Below are 26,365 nucleotides of genomic sequence, written 5' to 3' on the forward strand. Positions count from 1 at the left end.
TTGCCCAAAGTCACAGAGCTGACAACTGCAGAGCAGGGCTCTGAGCCCAGGGGTGTGGCTCCAACACCCAGGCCTTAAACTATATGCTGCTCCATGTCACCGCACAGCATGGAAGGAAAGAGTCTGGAATCGATAGTTCGAAGCTGCCTCGGTCAAGCTGGGAAAGTTCCAACTAAGAGCAATTTTTATTAATATTAGAAAAGTCAAGAGGCCAAAGGGCTGGAATGTATGGCTCCAGAATGCCTACACTTCGGGCAAGACTGGCGATTACAGAGACTCGGAAGGGAGTGTTACCTTATTACCTCTGTGGCCTTCCAAGCTCATCACAAAATTCTTCTCACACTGGAAAGACACATTCAGGAGAAGACCACACCTCCAATTTCCCTGTGTAATTCTGGCAAAGCTCCCGTTTCAGATCCCACGCCAGCTGCCAGGCGCTGCCCCACAGGCCTAGCCAGGAAGACGCTCCCTTTGGTGATGGGATCTGTCTCTACCTCCACACTGGCGGGCGTCGCACTGACCACAGAGCATCGACGCATAAGCAGTAAAACTCCCCCTCTGACTAACAAATACCATCCCCAAATTGTTAAAAGCATTCCCCACCAGGACAGTAGTACTGCTTAAAATATTCCAAAAAGGGACATTAAAAAGCAAAAGAAGGAAACAGCTGCAACATGGAGTTACAGATGCCAGGCAGACAGAGTCCCCATAGGGCCCAGCTACCCACCACGTCCGGCGCCTTCTGGATCTGCGAGGCCAGCTGGAGAGAGTGGTTGGCTGACGAGAGCTGCTCCCTTAAGGACTCCGCCTCTCTCTGGGCCACCTCTGCCCTCTGAAGGAAATGAAAAGGGTGAGAAGAGAAAGTACATTCAGTTTAACAACTGACAATTATTACAAGAACATTCATCAATTCATGCCTGACTGACTATAATTGATTTTCCTAAACACTCAACCTAATAAATGCTAGAAAAAAAACATAGAATGTGATGGATTTTTATTTTAAACAGTACAAGGAAGAAATAATTGAGCGATTATGACAGTAATTTAACGCTAGGAGCAAGGAATCCCCTGCTGATAGTAATGCTCCGGCCCACTGAATTTCCCAGACTGAATAAATACAAGTGGAAATAGCGTCTTTTGATTCAATTTCTTCCTATTCTCATAGACCAAGAAGATTTTATTGCAGGATTACTCCTGGGAGTAATTCTCAAGGGTAAACAGTGAATTAAAGACACTCTGGCTATTCTCTTCCTAAAAACATGCACAATATTGTGGTTGTTTTCCTGCTGCAAGTATTTCCATAAATGTACAGGGTGTAAATGCCGCTTCTTTTGTGAGCGCCAGGCTTATTTCAACATATTTAACTCTTCACTCGACAAAGTTTTCGAATGCTGATGCTGGCATTCCAGCCAGCTGGCCGATTTGGGGCCAGAGGTGGGAGGGTGGCCCAGGCCCACTGGGAATGGGGAGGAGCGCAGCTGACCACAGGAAGGGAGTCTAAAGAGAAACGAGTAGACACTTCTCTTATTTGCATGTAATTCCTGGCCAAGCAAACCAGTGCCACCGGAGAGCAAGTCAGGATTTCCTAGTGAATAGTGAGAATAGGTCACCCTAATGCCTGCTACCCGAGAGGGCACTGTGGCGTAGTGAGCAGGGTTGGGCATGTGGGACAGAGGGACCAGGGCAAGTTACCTAGCTAAGCTCACTAAACTTCTACCCTCCCACCTCCAAATGGGAGCACTGCCTCCCGCTCACGGACCTTGCAAGGATCAACTCCCGCGGACGTGCACTGCACACAGAGCTCATTCAGAAGTGTTTTATTAATGGGCTCGTCCTGATTTTATAATTATAAGTGAGATGAAACTCTATGATGGGTGAGAAACAGTAGCTAAATTGACACTGGGCACGCAGGCTGAGAAGTATCATGCTTATTCTTTCTACCAGACTAACATTCTGCTAATAGAAAAGATTAACAAGAAAAGCCTGGCTGAGCAGGGCTATTTCATGTGTTTTCGCATTTTATGGTGTGACTTTATGTGTCTACTGATCGCTAAGAAGGACCGAAAAACAGAAACAAGGAGTTAGCCTGCCCCAGTACTTGCTGATCAATCTAGCTGCACTAGAACGGGCCAACAGCTTTAAGCAATCATGTGACGGCAGCGCAAATCTATCTGCTCTGCATACAGACAAATTAGGATACTTCTAAGAGCAGTTACTTCTGCCCGGGGTGGTGCTGGTGGCCGCCTGCCCTGCTTCTCCAGGAGCTCTTGGAAGTGCGCTCAATCTAATTCACACGGCGCCTGGCCAGGCCTGTCTGTGCTTGGGCAGTCGCCTCCCACCCTCTCTGCTCCAAACAGAATCTAGAATAGAAGCACCTGTCAGGAAAGGCGGCAACATGACGGTGGGGTGAAGATGGCAGGGGTGATTTCTGGTTCATGCTAACTGCAGGAAAGTCTCCTCTTCAGTGGAAAAGAACCCCCCCCCCCCCCACCCCACCTCGGGTTATATCCAAATGTGCTGATAAACCCATCATGTTACAGAAAAGTTTACTCTTTGCTTTCTAGTGAGCTAAACCTTTGGGCATAAGTCTCCATGACTGCCAGGAATAAGGTACATTTTGACGTAGTTCTAGTCTTGCTGACTAGAAAAAATAGTCCTTAGCCTGGTGGAGAAGCTGTTCTGGTTGCAGCCAAGCAGCAGTGTCCCCAGCAGCCCTGCCTGGAAATACTGGCTCGGAGCGCTCCAGAGCCCCCAGGGCTCCAGGAGGCCTGGCAGTGGGTTCTCGACCAGGATCTCGGGCCGGCGTTTAGCTGTTAGGGGCAGAGTGCTGTCTCATCAAAGGCCCATGGCTCACAGAAGAAGGAATCTAGCTGTTAATGATTTCACCTTTGGCTTGCTGAATTTCTCTAGAGCTTCTGTACTTTATTTAGTTTCCAAGTTCACTTACGGAGTAGCTCTGTGACCTACCTACCTGTGGTGGTCATAGACTTATATCGCATTTGGCCTGACTTGGTTACTCTAGTGCAACTTTTTGATTGTTTCGGATTTATATTATTTATTTTGGCTTTATACCCTGAATTCATAAAAAAACAAAAGAAAATAGAGGTGGTTTATGCAGCTATACATGGACAAAGCTCAACAATTAAAAATAAAAACAGGATGGGAGTGGCTGAAAAAGGCAGATTCCGTAGTTGTGTGTTTAGCCCCGCCTCTGGCAGCTGAGGCAGGAATAAAGGGGTGCTGTGCCGGGCCAGCACCACGGTGCCAATTGTTTCCAGGGTCTCTCACCTCCCTGATGCCTGCAGCCCAACCAGGTGATGTCTGGTTGTTTCTGAAACTGGAATCAGTGACAGGAGGTGGAAAACTTGGGTGCTATTTTCTGATCTGGAACCTCAGACACGGAGATGTGGCTGCTATGAGAGACACTCAATTCTGTTTCCATGGATGGGGTCCCTCTAGAGGCAGAGCCTGGGGACCAAAGCCAGGGCTCCCACAGGCAGCTGGCAACAGCCCTGGGTGTGGGTTAGCCGCCACCCCTACGATGAGAACAGTGCCTTGCCAAGCCTGCGCTGCTCTGCTGGGAGAGTTCTCTTGCTGGCTGTCACTTACTTTCTTTACATTTCTGAGAAGAGTAAGTGCTGGAAGCACAGGGTAACTAAAGAAGGAGCTAGAGCCCTGAGGTGACCTCATTTCAGTGATTCTATAGGAAGGAGGTCAAAAGCTCCATCAAGAAATTTACTGCCATGTGTCCCAAACCAAAGTCCCCACTCAGACCTGCTGCCTGGGTTACCGGACTCAGTGCACACGGGTTTGGATTTCTTTCTCAGGTCAGCCAGGCCGAAAGATGGAAGCACACCAAGGCCACCCATGTACGCCTTGCTTGTCACAGCCTGAGTCACGGTTTCAGGAAAGCCAGAAGAGCAAATTTCCCTATGCCCTCCTGCCACAAGGGGTGGCCCTGGGGACCCTCTCCAGGCCTTGCCAGCCCACCTGACGTGGGCTGGGAGCCCAGTTATTACAGAGAAACCAGGGTTCCCAGGAGACCCAAGGACTGACCAGAGACACAGACATGACTCTACCACGGGCAAGGAGCCCAGATGAAACCTAGGAGGTGCCCACAGGGATGGGCTGCATCTCAACAGGGCCTGCTCGCAGCAGGCGCTCACAAATATTCGCCGTGTGAATGTGGGACTGACGAACGGGGGCTCTCTCAGAGGTATAAGTGATTACCCCAGTCTGTGATGGGGAGGCAGGTGCTGGGGGACTGAGGCTTTGCTCCAGGCCATGTGGGTGGGAAATGGGAGAGCTGGGATTCAAACTCAAGCGTTCTTCCCCTCAGAACACAGAAGCCTTGGTCAAAGAAAAGGCCATGTCTTGCTCTTGAGTTCTTTTTGCTCTTTGCATTTCTCTCAAGTTTGATTCCTTCTTTTCAGTGAAGTTAAAGTGTGGTTTCCAACATAACCTCAACCTGAACGGTCTTCTGTTAGGGTAGCCTCCCCCTTAACAGTCAGGCAGGCTGGCAGGGGGAGGCCCACTCCCTGAAAGAACTTCCTCCTGCCCCAGCTGCGGTTTTGGGCCCCAGCAACTCAAATCAGGGCTGCTCTGCAAGGAGGGGCGGGGAAGGCGCAGCCAGAGGAGCTGACCGAGTTGCTAGGCCCACAGACAGGTTTCATGTGGTTGTAGAGTGCACAGTTGTGGTTTCTTATTTCCTATGAAGCCTCAAAAGTTCTGAGCCCTTACTGTCACTAGCCGAGATAGTACTAATGCAGGTGCCTTGACGTTTACCAAACAGGTATGAATAAAACCTGGGCCTCACTGATGGTCGGTGGCGGATCACTCTTCCACTTCTCCACAACAGAAGCTCTAGTGCTTTAGCAACAGAACAGAGCTTCGGGTCTCAGTAGGACACTGTTGCAAACCTCGTGCAAAAATAATGTTATATGCCAATGAACTAGGAAATTGCTCCTCCCGGGGATTTCCCCTGATGGGAAAGGCGGCTGAACCAGATGGCGGCTGTGCCCACGTTGGTGTGCAGCCCTGGGTACCCCTCCTCCTGCCCAGCCCACCTCCGCCTCCTCTCCCCTGGGACCACCTCATTTCAGGCCCAGAGTCTTCTTGGCCCCGATCTACCACAACAGCTGCCTACTGCTCCCCTGGCTTCCAGTCTTTCTACTCCCATATATTCTCCAATGTTTAGCCAGAGTGATCCTTCTAGAACTCATGTGGTATCTTACTTCTACCTGTGATTCTCCACTGTTCTCAGGATGAGGTCCTCCATACACCTAGCTGGATCCCTTCCTACAGGTCCACTGTCCCTCTCTGAACCTCCTGGTTCTAGCTTTAAGGAATGGTCCAAAACACCCAGAGCTCATGATGCCCCGCCTCGCCTGCCTGGAATGCATCCTCATGACCATGCAGGGAGATTTTCGCCTTGTGAGTCGTCCTTGTTGGCCCACTGAGCCACCTAGTTCACTTTGCAGTTCAGTCTGTGTGTGATGCCTGGTCTCACACTCTCAGCAAGGGCTGGTCAGCGTCTGCCTGCACAGCTCCCGGAGCTCGCTCCCTTTGGTGGCAGCTCCAGGCACCTCTGGACAGATGAAACTGAGAGCGAGCATCCCTTCCACCAGCCTCTGAACTCAGCCATGAAAAGGGCAGACGCCTTCTCCTGACCAGCCCTGAGGAGCCACAAGGACAGAATTCACCATGCCCCGACCCTAGGCCTTCCCTTGTGTAATCTTTTAACACCCCACGTCCTTGGTGCTTGGTGTCAAGTTCCTCTGTGCTCTTTCCCTGCTCCCCAAAGATTAGGAATATCTCCAACCCCCCACTGTCTTTTGTGGTAGGGTCCCTTCTGTGTTCTGGCCATGGAGGGGACTCGGAATGAACTCTGGGTACCTGCCTTCTTTTCAGTGTGGTTTCCAGGATAAGTTCTTATTCTCTGGGGATGGACTAGTTACTGCAGATGGTATAGAATCACTACCTCCTTCATTCTAGAAACTGTTTCTATCAATGTAGCCTGAGGTTACAATAATTTCTTGTGGCAGCCACATCAGACTATTAACTCCCCCGGGTTGCCGGTCAGAACTCTCCTATGCCTTTCCACACCCCACCACGCTGGCGTTTCCCTAGGACAGGGCTTTGTAATTCTCCCACCAAATCTTTGCTCCTTTGGAAACTACAGAATGAGTATTCATGGAAACATCTACTTCTTACCCAGGCACTTCACCTTTAATCCTCAAAACAATCTTGCGAAGGAAGTACTAGTTATCATTCCCTCCCTTCCCCTCCCTCACTTAAAATTGAATTATGGCAAAATACATGTAACATAAAATTCACCATCTTAACCATTTCTAGGCATACAGTTCAGCACGGCTAAGCATATTTACGTCGCCGGGCAACCAGTCTCCACGACCTTGTCATTTTCCCAACAGAAACTCCGCACCCACTGAACAAACAGCAGTGGCCAGCCCTGCTTCCCCAGCCCCTGGCACACGGCGCCAAGCTCTCTGCCTGTGAGTGTGACTGCTCTGGGAGCCTCGTGTAAGGGGGGTCACACAGTCTTTCTCTTTTTACAACTGGCTGACTTCCCTTAGCACATCTTCCTCAAAATATCACTTGGAGGTGGCACCTTTCTCTATGGTCCCGTCCGGTGTCTTGTAGGATAGAGACCCACCCAAGTGGCCTCAGCCCTTGAGAGCTGCATCAACTGTGGTCAGTACCTGGGGGCTGCCTCAGAGACTGGTGTGATGCTCACAGAATGGGGCTATCTGCCTAACCAATCACGCTTACCCCAGAGTGCCATCAAAAGAGGAGGCACTCCCATGACTGGCCTGCAGGAGGAGAGGGGTGGAAATTTGAGAAATGCAAATGGCAATCCTGTGACAGAGAAGGTTAACTCCTGCCAGTAACTACTTTTGAGTTAAGGTTTCTGCAAAGTTGAGCAGTGCTAACTGAGTGAAAACAAAGACCCAAAGTAAATTAGCAAGTAAAGGTAAATAAATACTTCAGCACCTTTGTGAGCTGAAGCAGAAGCAGAGCTTTCACAGCGGGGAGCTGTGTGGATGAGAGCTCCTGGGAAACAAGACAGTCTGAAAGAAAGGCCGAGATGGCGCTTGTTCTGTGCCTGCTCCCCAGCATGCTGGTGACAGCACAGGCCCCAGTCCTGGCCCTGCAAGGACCAGCCGCGGCCCTCGGTTTCCTCATCTGCACAGTGGGGGTCACAGCAGCACTGACTTCAGTGGGCTGCGGTGAGGTGTAAGTGAGTCTGTTCACGTGAGGTGCTTAGAACAGAGCTAGGAACGCAGTTAGTCACTCAAGAACTGGCAGCTCTTTCTCCTATCACCACAATAACTATTATGGGAAGCTGCTATCTCAGGGGCTTCGCTCCATGCATCTCTCCTGGGCCCCTCGTAAGGGCCAGGCCCAGGACCCCCAGGGATGAGTCTGGGCATGTGACATAGAATCCACAAAGTTCTTCTTAAAGAAAAAAGGAAATCCACACATATCCTGTGGCCATTCTTATGCATAAACTTACTTTCACATTCCAATAGACTTGAGGATGATTTTATTGGTCAAAGAATAGATAACTCCACTCTTTCTGCATTTGCCAAGGTCTGGGTAAGCAATTCCAGCCAAGGGGCAGGCATCCTGTGGAACTTCCCAAAGGCAGGAAGCAGAGACCACAGACCCAGGAAGGACTTTCATCCTGTGGGGGGCAGTGCTTGCCCGGGCCATGGAGGCACCTCTGCTAAGCTCTCCTGTGCTTGTGGCTGTCCTAAAATTGAGTGGGGGAGGCCATATCCTGTGGCCTTCCGGGGCTGAGAGGCATCACGGCTTTGGCTGCTTCTCCCCACAGAGAAAATATATAGGGAGACCTCTTTCCTTCCAAAACAGCAGTACCATTTGCTGAAGCAAAATGTTTTAGCGTTCTACAGAGTCCTTGGGGAAGGAAGAGGTGCTACAAGATGGCCAAATTTTTTAGGCAGCTGAGTATTTGGAGCCACTCAATACTGTGTGCCTACTTCGTGTCAGACACTGTGTGGGGTCCTTCCCACAAGGCACCTGTGCCAACTAAGTGCCAGCCAAGAGAAGGCTGTCAGCTGGAGGCCCTCTCCAGACAAGGGGCTTCCACCCAGTAGAAAGGGGCGACAGACTTCTCTGTGGCATAACCCATGGGTATGGACTGTACAGCACAACAGCTGCCACACGAACAGAGGCGGGTGCTGGGGAGATGGACTAAGAAAAAGAACAAGGGGCAGTCACTTTGCAGCGGACGTTCCCCAGGGGGTGTTGGGGAGGCTAGGGCCACATCCAAGGGCTTGCCTATGACTTTTCGTGTACTTCTCATGGCATCAGGGAAAGTGTCGCCATGGATGGCTGTATGTAAAAAATATGAGAAGAACTGGCCTTCCAACTTAGAGAGAAGCATTTTCCGAGATGACAAATGGCTACACTACTGCGATTTTATGCCTGAAGCCATCAAACATCCTACCTGGTTTGCTCTTTCAAGGTCCGTCATGATCATTTCGATTTCGTCGGCCCTAGGAGGGGAGAGGAAGAGAGTGTGTTAGTCAGTAGTGAGACGGGCTCGGGGGTGCCCATGATTCTGAGCTCGGCAGAGTGGCCTGTAGGTACATATTCTGGGCAGAGTCCCCAGTTCGGGGAGAGCTGAGCGGAGGTGGGCTTGCGCGGCGGAAGGGACGACCTGCCCTTGCGGTGCTCCCAGTCTTGTCGGGGACAGAGAACCATAAAGAAATAAAATATAGTGTTCTGCCAAGAAACTGAATAGAGCTCTGAACAGAATACTCTGGAAAAACAGTTGGGACAGGTGAATTCTCCTTGGGAGAGGGGATCTGGAAAGGCTTCAGATGAGGTCACATGTGAACCAGGCTTTGAAGGGTGAGCAAAGGTTTGCTAGGACAGAGGGAACCACGAGAAGGTGGAGGGGAAGACGGAAACGCAGGTGGGGGGACACTGCAGTTGGCTCTGTAAACCACCGGGGTCACCATCATCATCTGACCTGCTCACACACAGGCATTTCCAGGTGCTTTGATTTTCAGTTTTGAAAGCATGTCCTTGAGTAATTCGAAGGCAATAATATGGTTCCAACATACAACAACATGAGAGAGAGAGAGAGTAATGCTGAGAATTCCACTGAGAAGAGCGTGGTTAATTTCAAAAGTCTATGGGAGGTTAGAACTGGACACCTGGGCAAGCCACTGGCCCAAACTTCCGTTAGGACAGGCCCTGAGGATGGTGCCCCTGTCAGGAGGCCAACACCAGGACTGGCTGCAACCAAGGAAGGCTTCGCACACCATGGAAGACAGAATGGACTGTTACAGCCACAGATCCACAGTGGGGTTCAGGGCCCACTCCCGCTGGGCCTCCTGATGCTGCATTCCGTGTGGGCCTGAGTCTCTGCTGCCTACAGGGCTCAGTCCTACCCCTTGGTGCCATGCACTTGGCCCTTCTACAGGGAGTCTATTGCCACCTCCCACCTCAGCCCACCACCCAATCCAATGGCCCTGTGCCCCGATAACTCCCACCACTGTGGGCCCCTAAATAGCCTTGACCAGTGATTACCCCCCACTCCTGGGAACCTCATCTCCTACTTCCGCCCCCTCCCCAGTGGCTCCATCTAAGGGAGCAGCACAGCCCGGTCCCCTCCCCTCTTCCCAAAGCGTATGTTTCCTTTGCCCTCATCTCTGGTGCCCACACAGGGCCCGGCATCAAGCTGAAGGCCAGAGTCCTGAATGAAGCCTATCCTGCCAATATGGGGTCAGTCTAGTCCCTGGGACAGCCTGAGGCACCCAGACTTTTCCCCCAAAACCTGCTGCTCTGGTACTACCCTCAATACCAAGAGTTACACAAACTATATTCAGGCTCCGGCTGGTTGTTTTTTGCCGTCTGCTGCACCCAAGGCTTTTCTAGCCTTAACTGCACAGTGCGATTGGAAGCAATCTTATCAACTCCCAGCAGCCCGAATGGGGTAACAGATGCCTTGTGATCAGGTTCAAGGCTCATTGTAGCTGTTTGAAATAGTATCCTGCTTTCAGACTGGGCTGAGACAAGTCTGAAACAACTCATAAAATGGCCCAGTTAGATGAAGTTATTTTTAGGATGACTTCCGGAAGAAGGCAGTGTCTCTGGAAGACACACACCCCAGCGGGGCCTCTGCAGTGCAATGCTGGGTGCACGGGGGAGGGCTGGGGAAGCTTAAATTACTAAACATCTCACCGCATCATCTGAAATGGAAACCTCCAAGATCTCAGAAAAAATGCTGCACGAAGAAAAGACAGTCGAATGATGACAGAGGACAAAAAAATCATAAAAGGCATTACGGGTCTGACACACGACAGGAAAGGGCGCCTGACTGACAGCCAGGACAGAAAGCAGCCACCTTGACAAGCTGCTGGTGCAGCACAAACTTCACTGCTTACGAGATGAAATGAAGAGTGAACAAACTTCTTCTAAAGGAAAATCACAACTTTTAAACACAGTTTTGAAGTTTAATCTAACAGTTATACCCATGTATTTACAAAGTCCAGATATATACATGGCAAACTTTCCCACCTACTGCGTCATTCATTCATTCATTCATTCTCATTCCATGAATGTTTCTGACACCTCCAAGTTCCTGGCCTTGGGCAGGGGTTATGGGATGGGCACATATAGACGTGGCGCCTGCAGATCTTGCCAGTACTGCATGTTTACAAGAGAAGGATGGAAATGCTTAGCTGCGGAATACCTAAAATAAGATTTATAGGTGGCGTCTCACTTTTCTCTCGAGACCAGGGGAGCTGGCTGCAGGATCCGGCAGCTGGACCAGGGAACGGCCTGGCTGAGTGAGCAGAGCTCTGAGCGTGGGCCTTGGCGAGGGTTTCTCCTCATCTCTCCTGTTTGGTCCTCGATGAGCCCTTTCGTCTTTCTGTTATTCCGGCGAATTTGTCTTTGTCATTCAAATATTTCTTCTGCTTTGTTTGGAACTCTATTATTTGGATGTTGTCCGCAAATCTACTTCTGTCCTCCACACCGTTCAGCGTCTTTATCCTTTCTTGCTGCTTTCTGGATCGTTCTTCCATTTGACCCAACCGTATCTGTATTGATCCTGCAATTTACCTTTTCTTCTGTTCCTTAGTTCAGTTATTCTGTTTTCCATACCTGTTCTTTCTACGTCATTCATTTAAAAAACTTATCCCTTGTTTTTGCTTTATATTGCTGTCATCCTCCCTTCGTTTTCTGAGTCTGTCTCTCATGCTTACTCTGCACCCATCTGTCTGGCATCAGATCACATCAACTGTTGGTCTTGGAGTCAGGGTCTGTCTTCCGGAGGGATGTTCTTTTCTGGGGCCTGTTTCTCCTTGGGGGCGTCAGCTACTTTGTGGCAGTGAAAATGAGGGAGGACAGAGAGGCAGGCTGTGTCTCCCAGGACAAAGTGAAGAAGAGGAAGGAGGGGGATGACCCCAGGCCCCAGAGGAATCAAGATCATTCCTCTCCAAGCAGGAAGATCCCCTGGCCAGAGCTCCATCTTTAATTCTCTAGAGTCCCCCACCCTGTGGGTTGAGAGATCAGGGGTAGAGGTGTGGCTGCCTATGGGCCTATGGGGCACTGGCCCACCCTTGCCTGTTTTTATCCACTCTTCAATCCTTGCCTGGCTCTGCCATTGGCCAGCGGGCCAGTACAGGGTCAGACACAAGCCAAGGCTGGAGAAGAGAGGAGCTCCTGGGGGCCTGGTTTCACCTAGAAGCTAGATCAGCAAGGCTGGGACCCATGGGGACTGAGAAGTGGTGTCCAAATTCTACCAGATTTAGGGGATCTGGGTGGGCTTGAGGCTTCCTTACACAGTGGATGGTTTTGGAGGCTCATTAGTATGCCTACTACCCAGAAAATAATGCACCATTTCCAAAAGGTTTCAAGTCACTTATAACAAATCAGTTACAATTAAACAGGAAGATGCCTTCTCAGCAGTCTGAGGCAATCCCTGGAAATGAATTTCAAGTTTTTCCATCTTGTGGTCGGTTTAACTCTGGTTACTAAGCAACCGCTAAACTGACCAAAATATTGAATGTGATAACAACTACTGCACTTACCTTTCATTACGAGAGCAACTCTCATATTTCCAAAGCTTTCAGGTGATAACGACAATACTGAGCTCTGCCGTTCAAAAGCAGGGCTACTCAACACTGGGTGCCCTGATGCCAGTGGGGCCCAGAGGGGCTGCGGCGCCCATTCACAGAATGGGCTAGAACCCAGAGAAGGAGACGATGGGAGGAACCAGGGAACAGTGGGCAAGGAAAAGTTCAAATTATTATTTTGAAAGTCTGTAGGCCTGTGATTGTTTTCAAGGGGCATGCTTTTTGAAAGATCAAAAATACATCTAGCAAGGGGTTTAAATGTGGTCGGTGCTTTTGAAGACGTGAAGTGTAGCCACTGGCACTTGCAGACCAGGACCAAGATGGTGGGGTCTCCGACCACCTGTGCTGGTCTCAAGTTAGAACACATGCCCGCCACTGAGTGGGTTCAGTCCACTCCTCTCCAAACCTCTGTCCCCGCCCTCCCAGCAAAATCAGTCCTTCCAGATAAACTACCCTCAACAGTACAAAAACGCCCAGAGGTTAATACCACAACTATACTGTTATCTAGAGGAAAGTGCAGTAATGACTTAAATGCCACGCGCTTTCATAGCGGCCTGTCAACAATATTCCGAAGGTGTTTCGTTCTTCTCATTTTGAAGGCTCAACTACCACATCAGGATCTGGAGCCTGACATTAGTCTAAAATCATTTATTTCCCAAGTCCTGAATAACCACACATATTGTTTGCTCAGCAAAACTATTTATTTTAAAAATTTAGTCCTCTCACCTTTTTATGAGCTGACAGAACAGCTTCCACTGATCTATTAACCTGCACGGCATTACGCTCCATTCCAACCTCAAAGAGCGAATAATTTCAGCCTGGCCTAGAATACTTGGCTCATTCAATCAGTTCCCTACAGATCATTTCAGGGTATTCTCTGCACTAGCACACAGTTTTTATGAGGAACTTAAAAGGGCACGGTCAAGGCCGATGGAAGGGAAATCACATCCACACTAGAAACCCTGCATTTACTTTCACACTAGCCCCCCGAGTGCTAAGGGATGGCACCAGGGCAAGGCTGGTGCATATTTCAATACCCAAACACTCACGCTGCCACCAGGAGCTGGTAGACAACGTACATCTACTGGCAGCTAAAGAAGTGTCCTGGCCGCCTTCAAAGATCAGTGCGTCTTCTTGGATCCAAGCCAAAAGCCAACAGTCTCAATACTAGGTTGTAAAGTCCTTGAGCATGAAAAGAAGAAATACCTAAAGATTAATTCTCTCTGATTTAAAAGTTTAAAAAACAAAAGCTTCAGTAGATATGTGTAATAAAGTGAAATCTACCTCCTCCGCCCAGATGCTGTGTTTTGTGGCCTCATTTGCCAGGAAGGTGGATCGCTTTCCCAACAACTTACACATCAGACCAGGCTCACTTAGCACAAGGAGGCAGAGGAGACACTGGAGCAGGGCTCACTGGACCAGCATCAGAAAGAACAGGTAGGAAAAGGAGGTGGCCAGAGGGTCAGGTACTGAGAAAGCTTTCTTGGCTGTGGGTCTGGAATCCCCTTAATGGGGGTGGGGGCTCCTCAGGAAAGTCAGTCTTTCTCCCTGCCCCCGCATGGGCACAGAAGTGAGGAGCTGGGCACAATGCAGAAGCGAGGTCTCTGCAAGGAAAGGCTGGTGTGCAGTCCCACGTGAGAGCCAGGCAGGACTGTACCTGGAGATAGTGGTGCTGTGCCCTCCTCCTCCCATAGGCACCCACCTGCCCTAACAGGGGTGGGTCACAGATTGGGAAAGGGGTGGGGGGACAATCTCTGCTCAATGCCTACTGAGCACCTACTATGTGCCCCAGCTGATGGGAAACGAAAGTCCCAGGTGGAGTCGGCAATGCTTAGCAGCAGTGGCATTTGCCTTATCGCTGGCACATTGGCCGTACCCTGTACGTCCTAGAAGCTCACTAATAGCACCGAGAGTAATAAGGTGGCAGGGACCCTGTTACTGCCTTCTCAGTGGTGGGCACAGGGAGGTGAAGAGACCCAAGTAATTTCAGTACAGTGGCAGCCCAGAACGAGGGACAAAAAGCTTTGCAAACACAAGGAGCAGTCTCACCAAGGAGAGAATGTGGTCTGTACCCTGGAGGATGAAGGCAAGTTTGCTGCGCAGAGAACAGCAGGGCCGAGAGAGGAACAACCAGACAGAGACAGAGATCACACACGGGGTGCCCGCTAAGTTCCGTCACAGCTCCGCGGTTGTCTCTCGGGCTTTCAGGGTACCCCGGGCCCTCACTTGCACACGACAACGGGCTAGGCTCTTCCTGCCCCTCTGACGCCTCCTGTTTCTTTCTCTAGGGTGACGGCCCTGAGGGTGCTTCCAGAGCCACACCACAGCAAGAGTGACAGGGGGGTCCCTGCCTGGTGTCCAACTTCAATGGCACTGTATCCGAAGTTTCACTGTTAAGCTTGTTCCTGATTTTGGACTTTAAATATAAATATTTTTCTTTTGTTAATGAAATGTACAGTGGTTTCTATTTTATTAAGACTTTTTAATAAAAGATGGATATTGATCTCATTAAGTACCTTTTAAGTATTTATGGAGCTTATTAAATGGTTTTTCTCCTCTGACCCACTCAAATGGTAAATTATAGTTATTTGCTCTCTGGTTGGCTGTGGTGTATAACACATTCAATGTTCTCTTGAATTGTTTGCTAATATTTTAATTAGTGTTTTTTCCATAAATATTTATATATGGGATTGACCTTTGTCTTATCTTTTGTCAGGCGAAGTCATATAAACACTTTTAAAGCATTCCCCTCTCTTTGTAGACGCAGTGAGCGATCACAGGTTGCCAGCATTACTCTTAGAAAGCCCAGCCCCGCACCCCAGCTGTGTAGCCGGAACAGCACTGAGGGGCAGGCGGGGCTCCTCCAGGCCGCCTCTCTCTCACCCCCGGCCTGTATTTCTCAACACTTCCTCTCCCATGAGGCCTGTGGCCTCTTCTGCCTGGACAAGTCCTTCCCTTGGATGCATTTCCATGGGGGTTGGTGTCCGAATCCTGTCTGCCTGAGATGGCTTGGTGGGTTCCAAGAGCTTCTTTTGGCTCCCTCCCTCCCAGTTAGACCCAAAGTGTCCTTTGGGTCAGGATCCTCTCATCCTCACTGTGGGACCGATTCTGCAGGAAGCAGAGGATCAACAGTCGATTACAGAAGGACCTCCCATAAACATCTTCTTTTTCTAGCTTTATTTCCCAACTGTCAAACAATCTAGTCTTTCAAACAAAGACGCCTAAGTACACAACTGCTTCCTCATCAGAGCCATCCTACCGAGATTTACTTTGTTTCTTGCAGATGTGTTTTTTAGTTTATTAGTAATACACATCCGTGTAAATTTCCTTCTGTAGCTCAATCAACACTCTTCACAGATTCTTGAGTCCTATTCTGTTCCCTGAGACCACCATGCTTATCCTCACATTTGTCTCTCTGCTGAGGTCCCCTGGCAGCTGCTGTCACCATCCAGGGCTCCGTTCTCATGGCTATCTTCTGAAAGGTCTCCTGGCAGCCTCACTCCCCATCGTATACTTGTTTCAGTTTTTATTGCACTTGTTACATCCGTCTCAACGTGTCTTGTTCAAACATTGATTACTTGTTGATTTACTGCTTCAATCCCAGAGGAACACAGGAGGTGCGCACTAAATACTGATTAATCAAATATGCAAACTAACATCTGTGCTACCCAAGTCCACTCTGCTCTGGACAAATAATTCACTGGATGGTGTGTTAAAGAGCAAAAAGTGTAGGGGTATTCTGCCAAGTTGTAAATATGACTTTTAAGAAGAGTCTCTAAGTTGTTTTTGCAGAAGGAAAATAATTCCCTTCTCTTACCACTTTTAATAGCCTTTGAAAAAGAAGGCCACAGTCTCCTAAAAAAAGGTACTTAAAGACCCACTACTGAAGCATGCAAACATAAAAATAAAACCTGAGTTAGGCTTCCTTTGCTCCACTGACTGTGAGCTCCTGGAGGGCAGGCCCAATCGGTCTGGCTCAGCTGGGATCCCCGTGCTCAGCACAGAGCTGGCCACAAACTGGGGTCTAAGCACACTTGATTGGGAGGACAAGGAGGAGGAGAGGTGGAGCAAGTGTCGCTTGGGGAGAAGTTTTCTTGACAGTGCTCATCTGTGTGACCAGTCCCATCTTCCCTTCCCACCTGGGTTAAACCACTCTGTGCTGGTGGGAGTGAAGGGCAGAGGCAGAGTTGCCCGGTGTCCTTCTGAGCCCCCCATTAAACATGTCACTGTAGAGTGGACCCACCCCTCCCTGACCAAACGTGGTCCTGGGCAGAGAGACAGTGGGAGAGCTTAACCCTTAGGGATAACCTTCTGGAAATTGTGGTTTTTGTTGTTGGAAATGAAACTGTGTCAAGAGATAGTTAAACGGCCAGAATGTCACCTCTGCCTGCTCAGAAATTGACGACAGTATGTTCATTTTTATGACCATCACGTTAAATTTAAATGATACAACAGTAACAATAAAGTCTATTTCAGTTAAGCCCCATCTTTTCAATCTCAAATGGGAAGAAAACTTCCCTTCTTGCCCCACTAGTTAGCTGACTTGTTTATATAAAATGACGTGAATAATATCCTCCTTTAGTTTGATCCGAGTCTAGCTGACAACCGAGTGGTCTTCGGCAGCCCACACGGGGTTGGCTTCCCCCTGTACCACACCAACAGGGCAGCTTTAGCAGGCCCGTCACTCACCAGAGTATGACCCTCTGACCTGTGACTGTCACTCAGGCTTCGATCTTCTCTGAGCAGGGACATGGGACAGCTGTTGCCAGAGAATTAGCTTTTGAGATTGCGTAATTCATTCTGCTATGAGACCACCCAAAGCCTTTGCGGCCAAGCGTCTGGATTAATCTTCAGATGCTTCCTGCCGTTTCTCTCCAGTTCTAACACTGTTGCTTTGAAAACAACGGAGAGCAGGTTGTATGTGAAGATCCTATTCTTTCCTTAAATCAGGTGCCACGGGCTACAAGTGGGATGGAAGGACTGGAGGTGAAATTAAGAAAATGGTGGTCTAGACAACCACCAGGGCATTGCTGGCAGAGCAAACATACCCGAATTCTTCCCCCCTGCCTTTTAGTCATTTGACTCGGAGCAGACCTTAGAGCCCGAGAGCTACGTGCACGGGAGGAACAGAACAGTCTTTCTCAGAGAAATTGGCATAGGACAAAATAAGAACATTAAAGGAGCAGAACAGGACTTCATAAACCACAAAGAGCCCTGGCTGGTGTGGCTCAGTGGACTGAATGCCGGCCTGAGAACCAAAGGGTGTTTCTGGTTCGATTCCCAGTCGGGGCACATGCCTGGGTGGTGGGCCATTCCCCCAGCAGAGGGCATGTGAGAGGCAACCACACATTGATTTTTCTCTCCCTCCCTTCCTTCCCCTCTCTCTAAAAATTAATTGAAAAAATCTAACAAACTCCATCCCCCAACCTAAAGACCTGTGCACATATTCATTATTACTGCCACGTGTGAAAATCAAGACCTTTCTCTTCTGGTCATAGCTAATTTTCAACCTGAGATCACTCGATGATAGTTGTAACCATTCGTGACATTAAGTGGCCTTTGCCCAAAATTTCCAGTCTGAATCTGTTCAAGCTTCTAGATTCAGCTACCAACTTACAGAAGTTACAGAGGACAGAGGAACACGCTCAGCTACATCTAGGGATGCTGTTGAGAACCCAGACTTGGGAAACTCTTCAAGACACATGAACCAGTTTTTTGTACACAAATAAATCACGAGGAAAAGAAAAAGAGAGGGAGAAGAATCTACAAAATGAACAAGACTTAAAAGGCATACTAACCAATTGCGACGGGTGGGTCTTATTTGGATCTTGATTCAAACAAATTTAAACAATAAAACCATGACGATGTTTAGGGGTAGTTAGAAATTTAAGTACCAATGATACTAAGAAATTAGTTTTTGATGTGGTAATAGTATTGTGGCTGTATTAAAAATAAGAGTGCTTATTGTACAGATATACACGCTAACACATTTATAGGTAAAAGGAAAGGATTCTGAAAGTAGCTTCAAGATAAAATGGGGGTGGGGTGGGGACAAGTGAGACAGGATCAGCTGTGAATGAAACGGCAGGGACTGCAGAAGAGGCACCTGGGGTCCTGTCCTCTACTGTATGTTGGAAATTTAACGTGGCACGGGGAAGAAAAGTTGATAAAAAGCAAAGCCCATCAAGGTGGCTTCGCATCCCTCCATCACTGCTTGTCGACTGCCAAGCCTGTACTGATGCTGATTGCTGTGCTCTGCTCCGTTTGCACAGAAATGAGGTGAGGAGTGGGCCGGCGCCTGGGGAGGTGCAGTGAGGCCCCTGGGAAGGAATACCTATTAGAGAGGGCGTCCCCTGCTGGAAGTCCAGCTCTGCTTGAGACTCAGTACTTGGCAAACTTTAGTTAAGACAGTCAACCTCTCAGATGTCAATTTACTCATTTATCAAAGAGGAGAAAAAAGTATATATGAAAAGCACTGCTCTGTAAGAAGAATGTGATTGAAAAATCACGTGTGGGTATTTTTCTTTGATGTAGAGAAAGATTATTTGCTGAGAACAGAGTCTGGAAGGAGAATGGATGCTGGAGGAGCCAGTCTGGAGGAGACACAAGCCCCATCCTTCATCCCACCAGGAAAGGGGCTCTCAGGAGCAGCTCCCGCACGGACAATGGAGGAAACTTTGGTCCACCTGCCTACCTTTCCCCAAGTGCCTCTGTCCCCAGGGAGCTTGCCCAGACTGTTCCAGAATCTTTGAACGATACCAGCAGGCTGAGGCTGCTGATTCTTTAGATTTTTAAAAAATGTTTTGGGAGGACATGTATTTTCAGTCTCCTTCACGTATTTAGTGTAAATTTGCCAGCGCGTCTTTCCAGAGGTTGGAGCACTGCTTGCCCCATTTGAGTGTCTGCTCTCTTGGGACTGCCTTTCGGATCTTGTTTCCCATCCCGAATGCTTCACCCTGTAAACGGGCTGCCTCCGGCCAGCAAGCGCCAACCGAGGGACTCCCTGTACAAGAGAACTCACAGGGTTCCTGCTGCGGCACCTGTGTCTCACAGCGTCTCCTTGCGTGCTGAGGACGCACCGCCCGCATGCATTCCCGGAGAAACTGCTCTGCTGTCGTAGGCGGGGAAACTGAGGCCCAGGGTGGAGTACTGACAAAGGAGCTCAAGGCCAGCTGGTCTAGGGTAAGAACCCTGCTTTTCCCTCCCAACTGTAAGGGATTCTAATTACCCCTTTCTCCCTTAAGTACTACTTGATAGAACTGTTAAGAAAAGGTTTGGTGACAGAGAAGCTAACAGTAAGAATAAAAAAAGATCTCTGACTGCATACCAGTTATTACTCTCAGTTCCTGCCCCCTCCTTACCTCCAAGCTCAAACCCACGGCGTCTTCCTGGGCCCTGGGCCCGTCTGGGGGCTCTAGCTCTCCTCCCACCACACCCCGCCTGGAGGCCTTCTGATGACACAGCTCCCCATAAAGCCAAAGATCCTTCTGCACCTGGGCTTTCTGCAGCAAATTTAATGCTCAGCTTACCTGTGGCTTCAGAGGCCCTCACTCCCCCCCACCCCCAGTGGTCTTGCACTTAAGTCAGCTGGTGGTTTCCTCCACTCTGCAGGCTGGGAAGTGAAACTGGAGGACAAGGCAGTGAAGGCAAGGGCACATTCAGAGGAAAGACAGCATCCTTCCTCTTCCTCTCACTGGCACCAAAAGTCTGCATTTCGGGAGCCTAAGTGCCTTTTTTAGGGCAACTTAAACATGAATAATTCAGTGGTTCCTATTCTACTTGTGAAGTGTTAGACAAACAATTCAGATGGGGCCAGACTTGCTGGCCCCATGGAGACCGTCCCTTCCCTTCATTCTGACATCATCTGACTTGGCCATGAATCTTTAAGAACACCCTCCATCCTGTCTAATCACTAAAATACCACAAAGGAAGTTCGCAATACTCAGACATAGGGAAAAAATAGAAAGGTTAATTGAAACATAAAGTTTTCTCTTGTAGCCAAGCAAACAGTGAGCACATCAGGGCATCCCAGGAAGACTGCACTTTTAGAAATCCTACGTATGGAATGTCCTCGTCGCGTCAGGTTATTAAACAGTCGATCGAGCTTTTTATTCAAACCCAAGCCTTAAAAGTATCTTCCTTATGGAGCTCTACCCTTGAACTTTCAAGATCCATCTTTAGGAAATTTACTGACTCTGTATCTTGTATTAAAGCACCTAGAATACTTTTTGGAGATAGGTGTGATGAAAAGTTTAAGTGCAAACCACCTTTTGGTTTTATTACAGAATTCACTTTGGGAGAATTCAATTCACTTACTGGAGAAGCCAAACCGTCTTTCACATGTTCTTGGCTGGGAAATGTCAGCTGATACAGTCTCAAGGCCCCTCCATCAGGAAGACACACACAGCAGATAACTGCCTCGCAGCTCAGCCATGCTTGCGTTTAATGTTGTAATTCTGGACGGGAAACTGGATTTAGTCACTTTTCAAATGACAGGGGAGGGTGCTCCCCAGATTTAACCCTTAGAGAAGAACTCTGGATAGTCAGGCGATAAATCGCCGAGCTTAGTGAAAGTCAAATGATATGATGACAAGAACGTTTTTGTCTATGTGTGTCACCCCTTGGGATCGACATGGCAAACCTCAAGTTTGTAAAAAAATATTTACTGTATGTGCCCTTGCTGGTGTGGCTCAGTGGACTGAGCACTGGCCTGCAAACTGAAAGGTGGCTGGTTCGATCCCCTGTCAGGGCACATGGCTGGGTTGTGGGGCAGGTCCCCAGTTGGGGAAGTGCGAGAGGCAACCGACTGATGTTTCTCTTTCCCTTTTTCCCCTTCCCTTTCCCTCTCTCTGAAAATAAATAAATACAACCTTAAAAAAATATTTACCATATGCTAGGGAATAGAGAACTCATCACTAGTTGATAATACTGCTAAACAATAGTAGCTCCACTTTGTGAAGGCAGTAGAGAATTGTTGGAAAATCCAAGTAACTTGAAAGAATTCACCAGCGGGAATCTGGAGGTTCAGAGCATTCTATAAAGGACTGGGTTTCGCTGCAGAGGGAAATGGCAGGGTTAACAATGTAGGGAAGACAGCATTTGAAATCTTGCTCCATGACAACTGTCTTCAGTGCTGGTGCAAATAAACTCTTATAAAAATTCTTAAAAAAAAGTAGGGAAGTATAAGTTGCTGCTATGCGCGCATATGATGTAATGACAGTACAGGATGGTGAGGGAATTGAAAATAAAGATATGGTTCCTTTAAAGGTGTCAGAAAGCTCAATGGCTCTGCGTCTGACAGTGAACTTCAGTCCGGGAGGAGACAGGGCTGCACTGGACAGTCAGGACAGGCAGGGTCGGTTGAGGTTTTGGTCTGCCTTCCTTATTAAATAGACCAGAAAGTTTAGGGCAGAGATATCATGAATTAGAAAAAAAAAAAGTATCAACAATGAATAAGAATATAAGTGAAGAGTTACATCAGTAAATGCAACCAGGCCAAATTCCCTATAAAAATAAATTGCATATGTGAAGAAAACTCCCAATCTAACAAAATGTAGTGGAAATGCACTTCAAAGGCAAAGACTGAGTTGATATTTTTAAAATGCTAAGGTAAGGTTTTAAACCACACTTGATGATATAATAATGTAGCAAACCAAAATTATAGAGAAATAAGTCATATTAAAAAGCACAATGAATAATAAAGCACAGCAAGCTTGAACTTGTCTTAAATCCCAAACCAAGAAAATCTAGAGGATCCAAGATGGCAGAGGAATAAGCAGAAGCTACACTAACCTCCTCCCCGGGCCAATCTGGAATTACAACTAAACTGTAGAGAAATCATCCTGAATAACTAACTGAACACTGGCTAGAGAGAAGCCTTATAACCATGGAGACACAGAAGAAACCAATTCATCACAGCAAGACTGGTAGGGAATGTGGAGGAGGAGCGAGAGGGCTGGCTGGGATCCCACAGGTGGCAGTGAAAGTTCTGGAGGGATATTTCAGCAGCTGAGGAATCCCCCTGAGAAGTGTGGGGTCTACACCCCAAGCTGGGCTCCCCAGACTACAGCACCAGAGACAGCTGGAGTTACAGAGAGCCTCTTAAAGGGCCAATGCACAAAATTTCATTTGCAGCCACTCACCCTGGGCTCTGGCAGAAGGAGGGAGGACAGAGTGGCTAGAGACACTTGAGGAGAGCATGGAGCTGTTGGCTCTGGGAGAGAACTGAAGGAACAACTGCGAAGATCCTTGAGCTGGGTCATTCCCCATACAGCAGAAGCCATCTTTCTCGGGCAGAGCACTCCTCTCCAAGTGGCATCAGCCTGAGGGGAACCAATATCCCTGCCCACAGAAATTACTCTGTCCCAGGTGCTTATACCAGGCTGCTGATTACAGCTAGAGGCTACATTACTGATTAGTTTAACAACTAAGGCTGAACAAAGAAGCTGCCAAAATGGGAAGACAAACATACCCCAAATGAAAGAACAAGAGAATTCTTCAGAAGAACTAGATGAAATGGAAGCAAGCAATTTATCAGAGAGTTTAGAGTAATGATTATAAGGATGTTGAATAACATGAAAAAAGACATAGAAACCATAAAAAAGGACCTGTCAGAAATAGATAATGAAACATCTGAAATAAATAATACACTGGAAGGAATAAACAGTAGGTTAGATGAAGCGGAGGATCAAAGCAGTGACTTGAAAGACAAGGTACAGAAAAACACCAAAAAGAGCAGCACAAAGAAAAAGAATTAAAAAAATGAGGAGAGCTTAAGAAATACTTTGGACAGCATGAAGTGTAACAACATCCACACCATGGGAATACCAGCAGGAGAAGACAGGGAGCAAGGTATTGAGACCCTATTTGAAAAAATAATGACCGAAAACTTCCCTAATCTGGTGAAGGAAAAAGACACAGAAGTCCAGGGAGCTCAGAGAGTCCCAGACAAGTTGGACCCAAAGAGCCCCACACTGAGACACATCATAATCAAAATGACTAGGCTTAAACACAAGGAGAGGATCCTAAAAGCCACAAGAGAAAAGCAGGTAGTTACCTACAAGAAAGCACCAATTAGACTGTCAGCTGATTTCTCAACAGAAACATTCAGGCCAGAAGGGATTGGTGTGAAATATTCAAGGTGATGAATAGCAAGGACCATGACCAAGATTATTTTACCCAGCAAAGCTGTCATTTAAAAATGGAAGGAGAAATACGGAGCTTCCCAGAGAAGAAAAAGCTAAAGAAGTTTGTTAATACCATACCAGTACTGCAATAAATGTTAAAGGGCTTGCTTTAAGGAGAAAAAAAAAAAAAAAAAAAAGGAAAAAAAAATTCTGACAATAAAATGGCACTAAATATGTATTTATCAATAATTAACTTAAATGTAAATGGCTTAAATGCCCCAACCAAAGACTTAGGGTAGCTCAGTGGATAAGAAAACAAAGCCCATATATATATGCTGCCTCCAAGAGACCCATCTCAGATTGAAAGATACACAGACTAAAATTAAAAGGATGGAAAAAGATATTTCATGCAAATGGAAAGGAAAAAAAGGCTGGGGGAGCAATACTTATATGCAACAAAATAAACCAAGGCTATAGTAAGAGACAAAGAAGGATAGTAAATAACGACAAAGGGAACAATCCAACAAGAGGATATAACCCTAGTAAACATTTACACACCCAACCTAGGAGCACTTAATGTGTGAAGCAAATCTTGATGGACATAAAGGGAGAGATCAACAGAAATACAGTCATAGGTGGGGATCTTAACATCCCACTGATCTCAATGGATAGACCTTCCAGACAGAAAATCAACAAGGAAAATGTGGCCTTAAATGACACACTAGATCAGGTGCATTTAGTTGGTGTCTTCAGAGTATTTTACCCCAAAGCAGCAGAATATACATACTTTTCAAGTGCACATGGAATATTTTCTATGATAGACCACATGTAGGACACAAAACAAGTCTCAATAAATTTAACAAGTCTGAAATCACATCAAGTATCTTCTCTGACCACAATACTATGAAACTAGAAATCAATCACAAGAACAATGAAAAACACACAGAGACATGGAAGATAAATAACATGTTATTAAACAATGAATGGGTCAACAATGAGATCAAGGAAGAAATCAAAAGATACTTTGAAACAAATGAAAATGAATGTACAGTAATCCAAAATCTGTGGGACACTGGGAGAGCAATCCTAAGAGGGAAATTCATAGCATTACAGGCCTATCTCAAAAGGCAAGAAGAAGCTCAAATAAACAGTCTAAATTCACACTTAAAGGAACTTGAAGAAGAACAACAAAGCCCAAAGTGAGTAGAAGGAAGGAAATAATTAAGACCAGAGCAGAAATAAATGAAATAGAGTCTAAAAAAATGATACAAAAGATCAATGAATCTAAGAGCTGGTTATTTGAAAAGATAAATAAGATTGACAAACCTTTAATCAGACTCATCAAGAAAAAAAGAGAAAGGACCCAAATAAGTAAAATCAGAACTGAAAGAGGAGAAATAACAACTGGCACCAAAGAAATATAAATGATCGTAAGGAAATATTATGAACAACTATATGCCAACAAACTGGACAACCTGGACGAAATGATTAAATTCCTAGAAACACACAATCTTCCAAAAATAAGTCAGGAAGAATCAGAGAATCTGAACAGACAGATTACACCTAGTGAAATTGAAGCAGTAATCAAAAAAACTCCCAATAAACAAAAGCTGGACCAGATGGATGGCTTCACAGGTGAATTTTACCAAACATTCCGAGAAGAATTAATACCTCTCCTTCTCAAACTATTTCACAAAATTCAAGAGGACGGAAGACTCCCAAACTCATTTTATGAGGCCAGCATTATCCTAATTCCAAAACCATATAAAGACACTACAAAGAAAGAAAATTATACGCAAGTATCCCCGATGAACCTAGATGCTAAAATCTTCAACAAAATCCTAGCAAATCGAATACAGCAGTGCATCAAAAAGATCATACATTATAATCAAGTGTGATTTATTCACACTTGATTATAATGCAGGGTTGGTACAAGATTTGCAAATCAATAAATATGATGTATCACACAAATAAAATGAAGGATAAAAACCACACGATTGGCTCTGGCTGGTGGATTGAGTGTGAGCTGTGAACCAAAAGATCATCAGTTCGAGTCCCAGTCAGGGCACCTGCCTGGGTTGTGGGCCAGGTCCCCAGTAAGGGGCGCATGAGAGGCAACCACAGATTGATGTTTCTCTCCCTCTCTTTCTTCTTCCCTTCCCCTGTCTCTAAAAATAAATTACCCCCCCCCCGAAAAAAAACCACATGATCATATCAATAGCCACAGGAAAAGCATTTGATAAAATCCAGCACCCACTGATAAAAACTCTTAGCAAAGTGGGATTAGAGGGGACAAACTTAAGTACAATAAAGGCTGTATATGACAAACCCATTGCCAGCATCACAATGGGCAAAAACCACAATTGTTGCCCTTAAGATTGGGGAACAAGACAGGGATGTCCGCTTTCGCCTTTCATTCAAAATAGTACTGGAAGTCCTAGCCACAGCAATCAGACAAGAAATAAAAGGCATCCAAATTGGAAAAGAAGTAAAATTGTCATTATTTGCAGATGACATGATCCACCAAGAAACTACTAGAACGGATAAATAAATTTGGTAAAGTAGCAGGATACAAAATTAATATCCAGAAATCAGTTGCATTTTTATATGCTAATAATGAACTAAGAGAAAAGGAAATTAAGAAAACAATCCCAATCACAATGGCTATAAAAAGAATAAAATACCTAGGAATAAACCTAACCAAGGATGTAAAAGACCGGTACTTGGAAAATTATAAGACACTGAAGAAAGAAATTGAAGAATATACAAATAAGTGGAAGCACATACTGTGTTCATGGATGGGAAGAATTAACATCATTAAAATGTCCATACTACCCAAAGCAATCTATAGATTCAACTCAATTCCTGTGAAGATTCCAGTGATGTACTTCACAGAACTAGAACAAATATTTCAAAAATTTATATGGAACCACAAAAGATCCCACATAGCAATAGCAATCCTGAGAGAGAAGAACAAAGTTGGAGGAATCATGCTACCTAATACCAAACTATAGCACAAGGCTATAGTAATCAAAACAGCATGGTACCAGCATAAAAGCAGACACACAGCTCAATGGAAGAGAATAAAGAGCACAGAAACAAAGC

General features: G+C 46.8%; 1 protein-coding gene across 10 annotated transcripts in view; it reads right to left on the bottom strand.

Annotated features, from left to right (window-relative positions):
* The window catches only part of CUX1 (cut like homeobox 1), a 366,222-nt gene that overhangs the window by 91,416 nt on the left and 248,441 nt on the right, over window positions 1-26,365 (bottom strand). For all 10 annotated transcript variants that reach the window (XM_053930362.1, XM_053930359.2, XM_053930356.2 and 7 more), the window contains 2 exons: window positions 8,492-8,540; window positions 728-832 (listed from right to left, as the gene is read on the bottom strand). In XM_053930362.1, coding sequence (XP_053786337.1) covers window positions 728-832; window positions 8,492-8,540 — 154 coding nt within the window. The remainder of the gene's footprint in view (window positions 1-727; window positions 833-8,491; window positions 8,541-26,365) is intronic.

The sequence above is a fragment of the Desmodus rotundus genome, chromosome 1 (assembly GCF_022682495.2).
Source record: "Desmodus rotundus isolate HL8 chromosome 1, HLdesRot8A.1, whole genome shotgun sequence".
Lineage (NCBI taxonomy): Eukaryota > Metazoa > Chordata > Mammalia > Chiroptera > Phyllostomidae > Desmodus > Desmodus rotundus.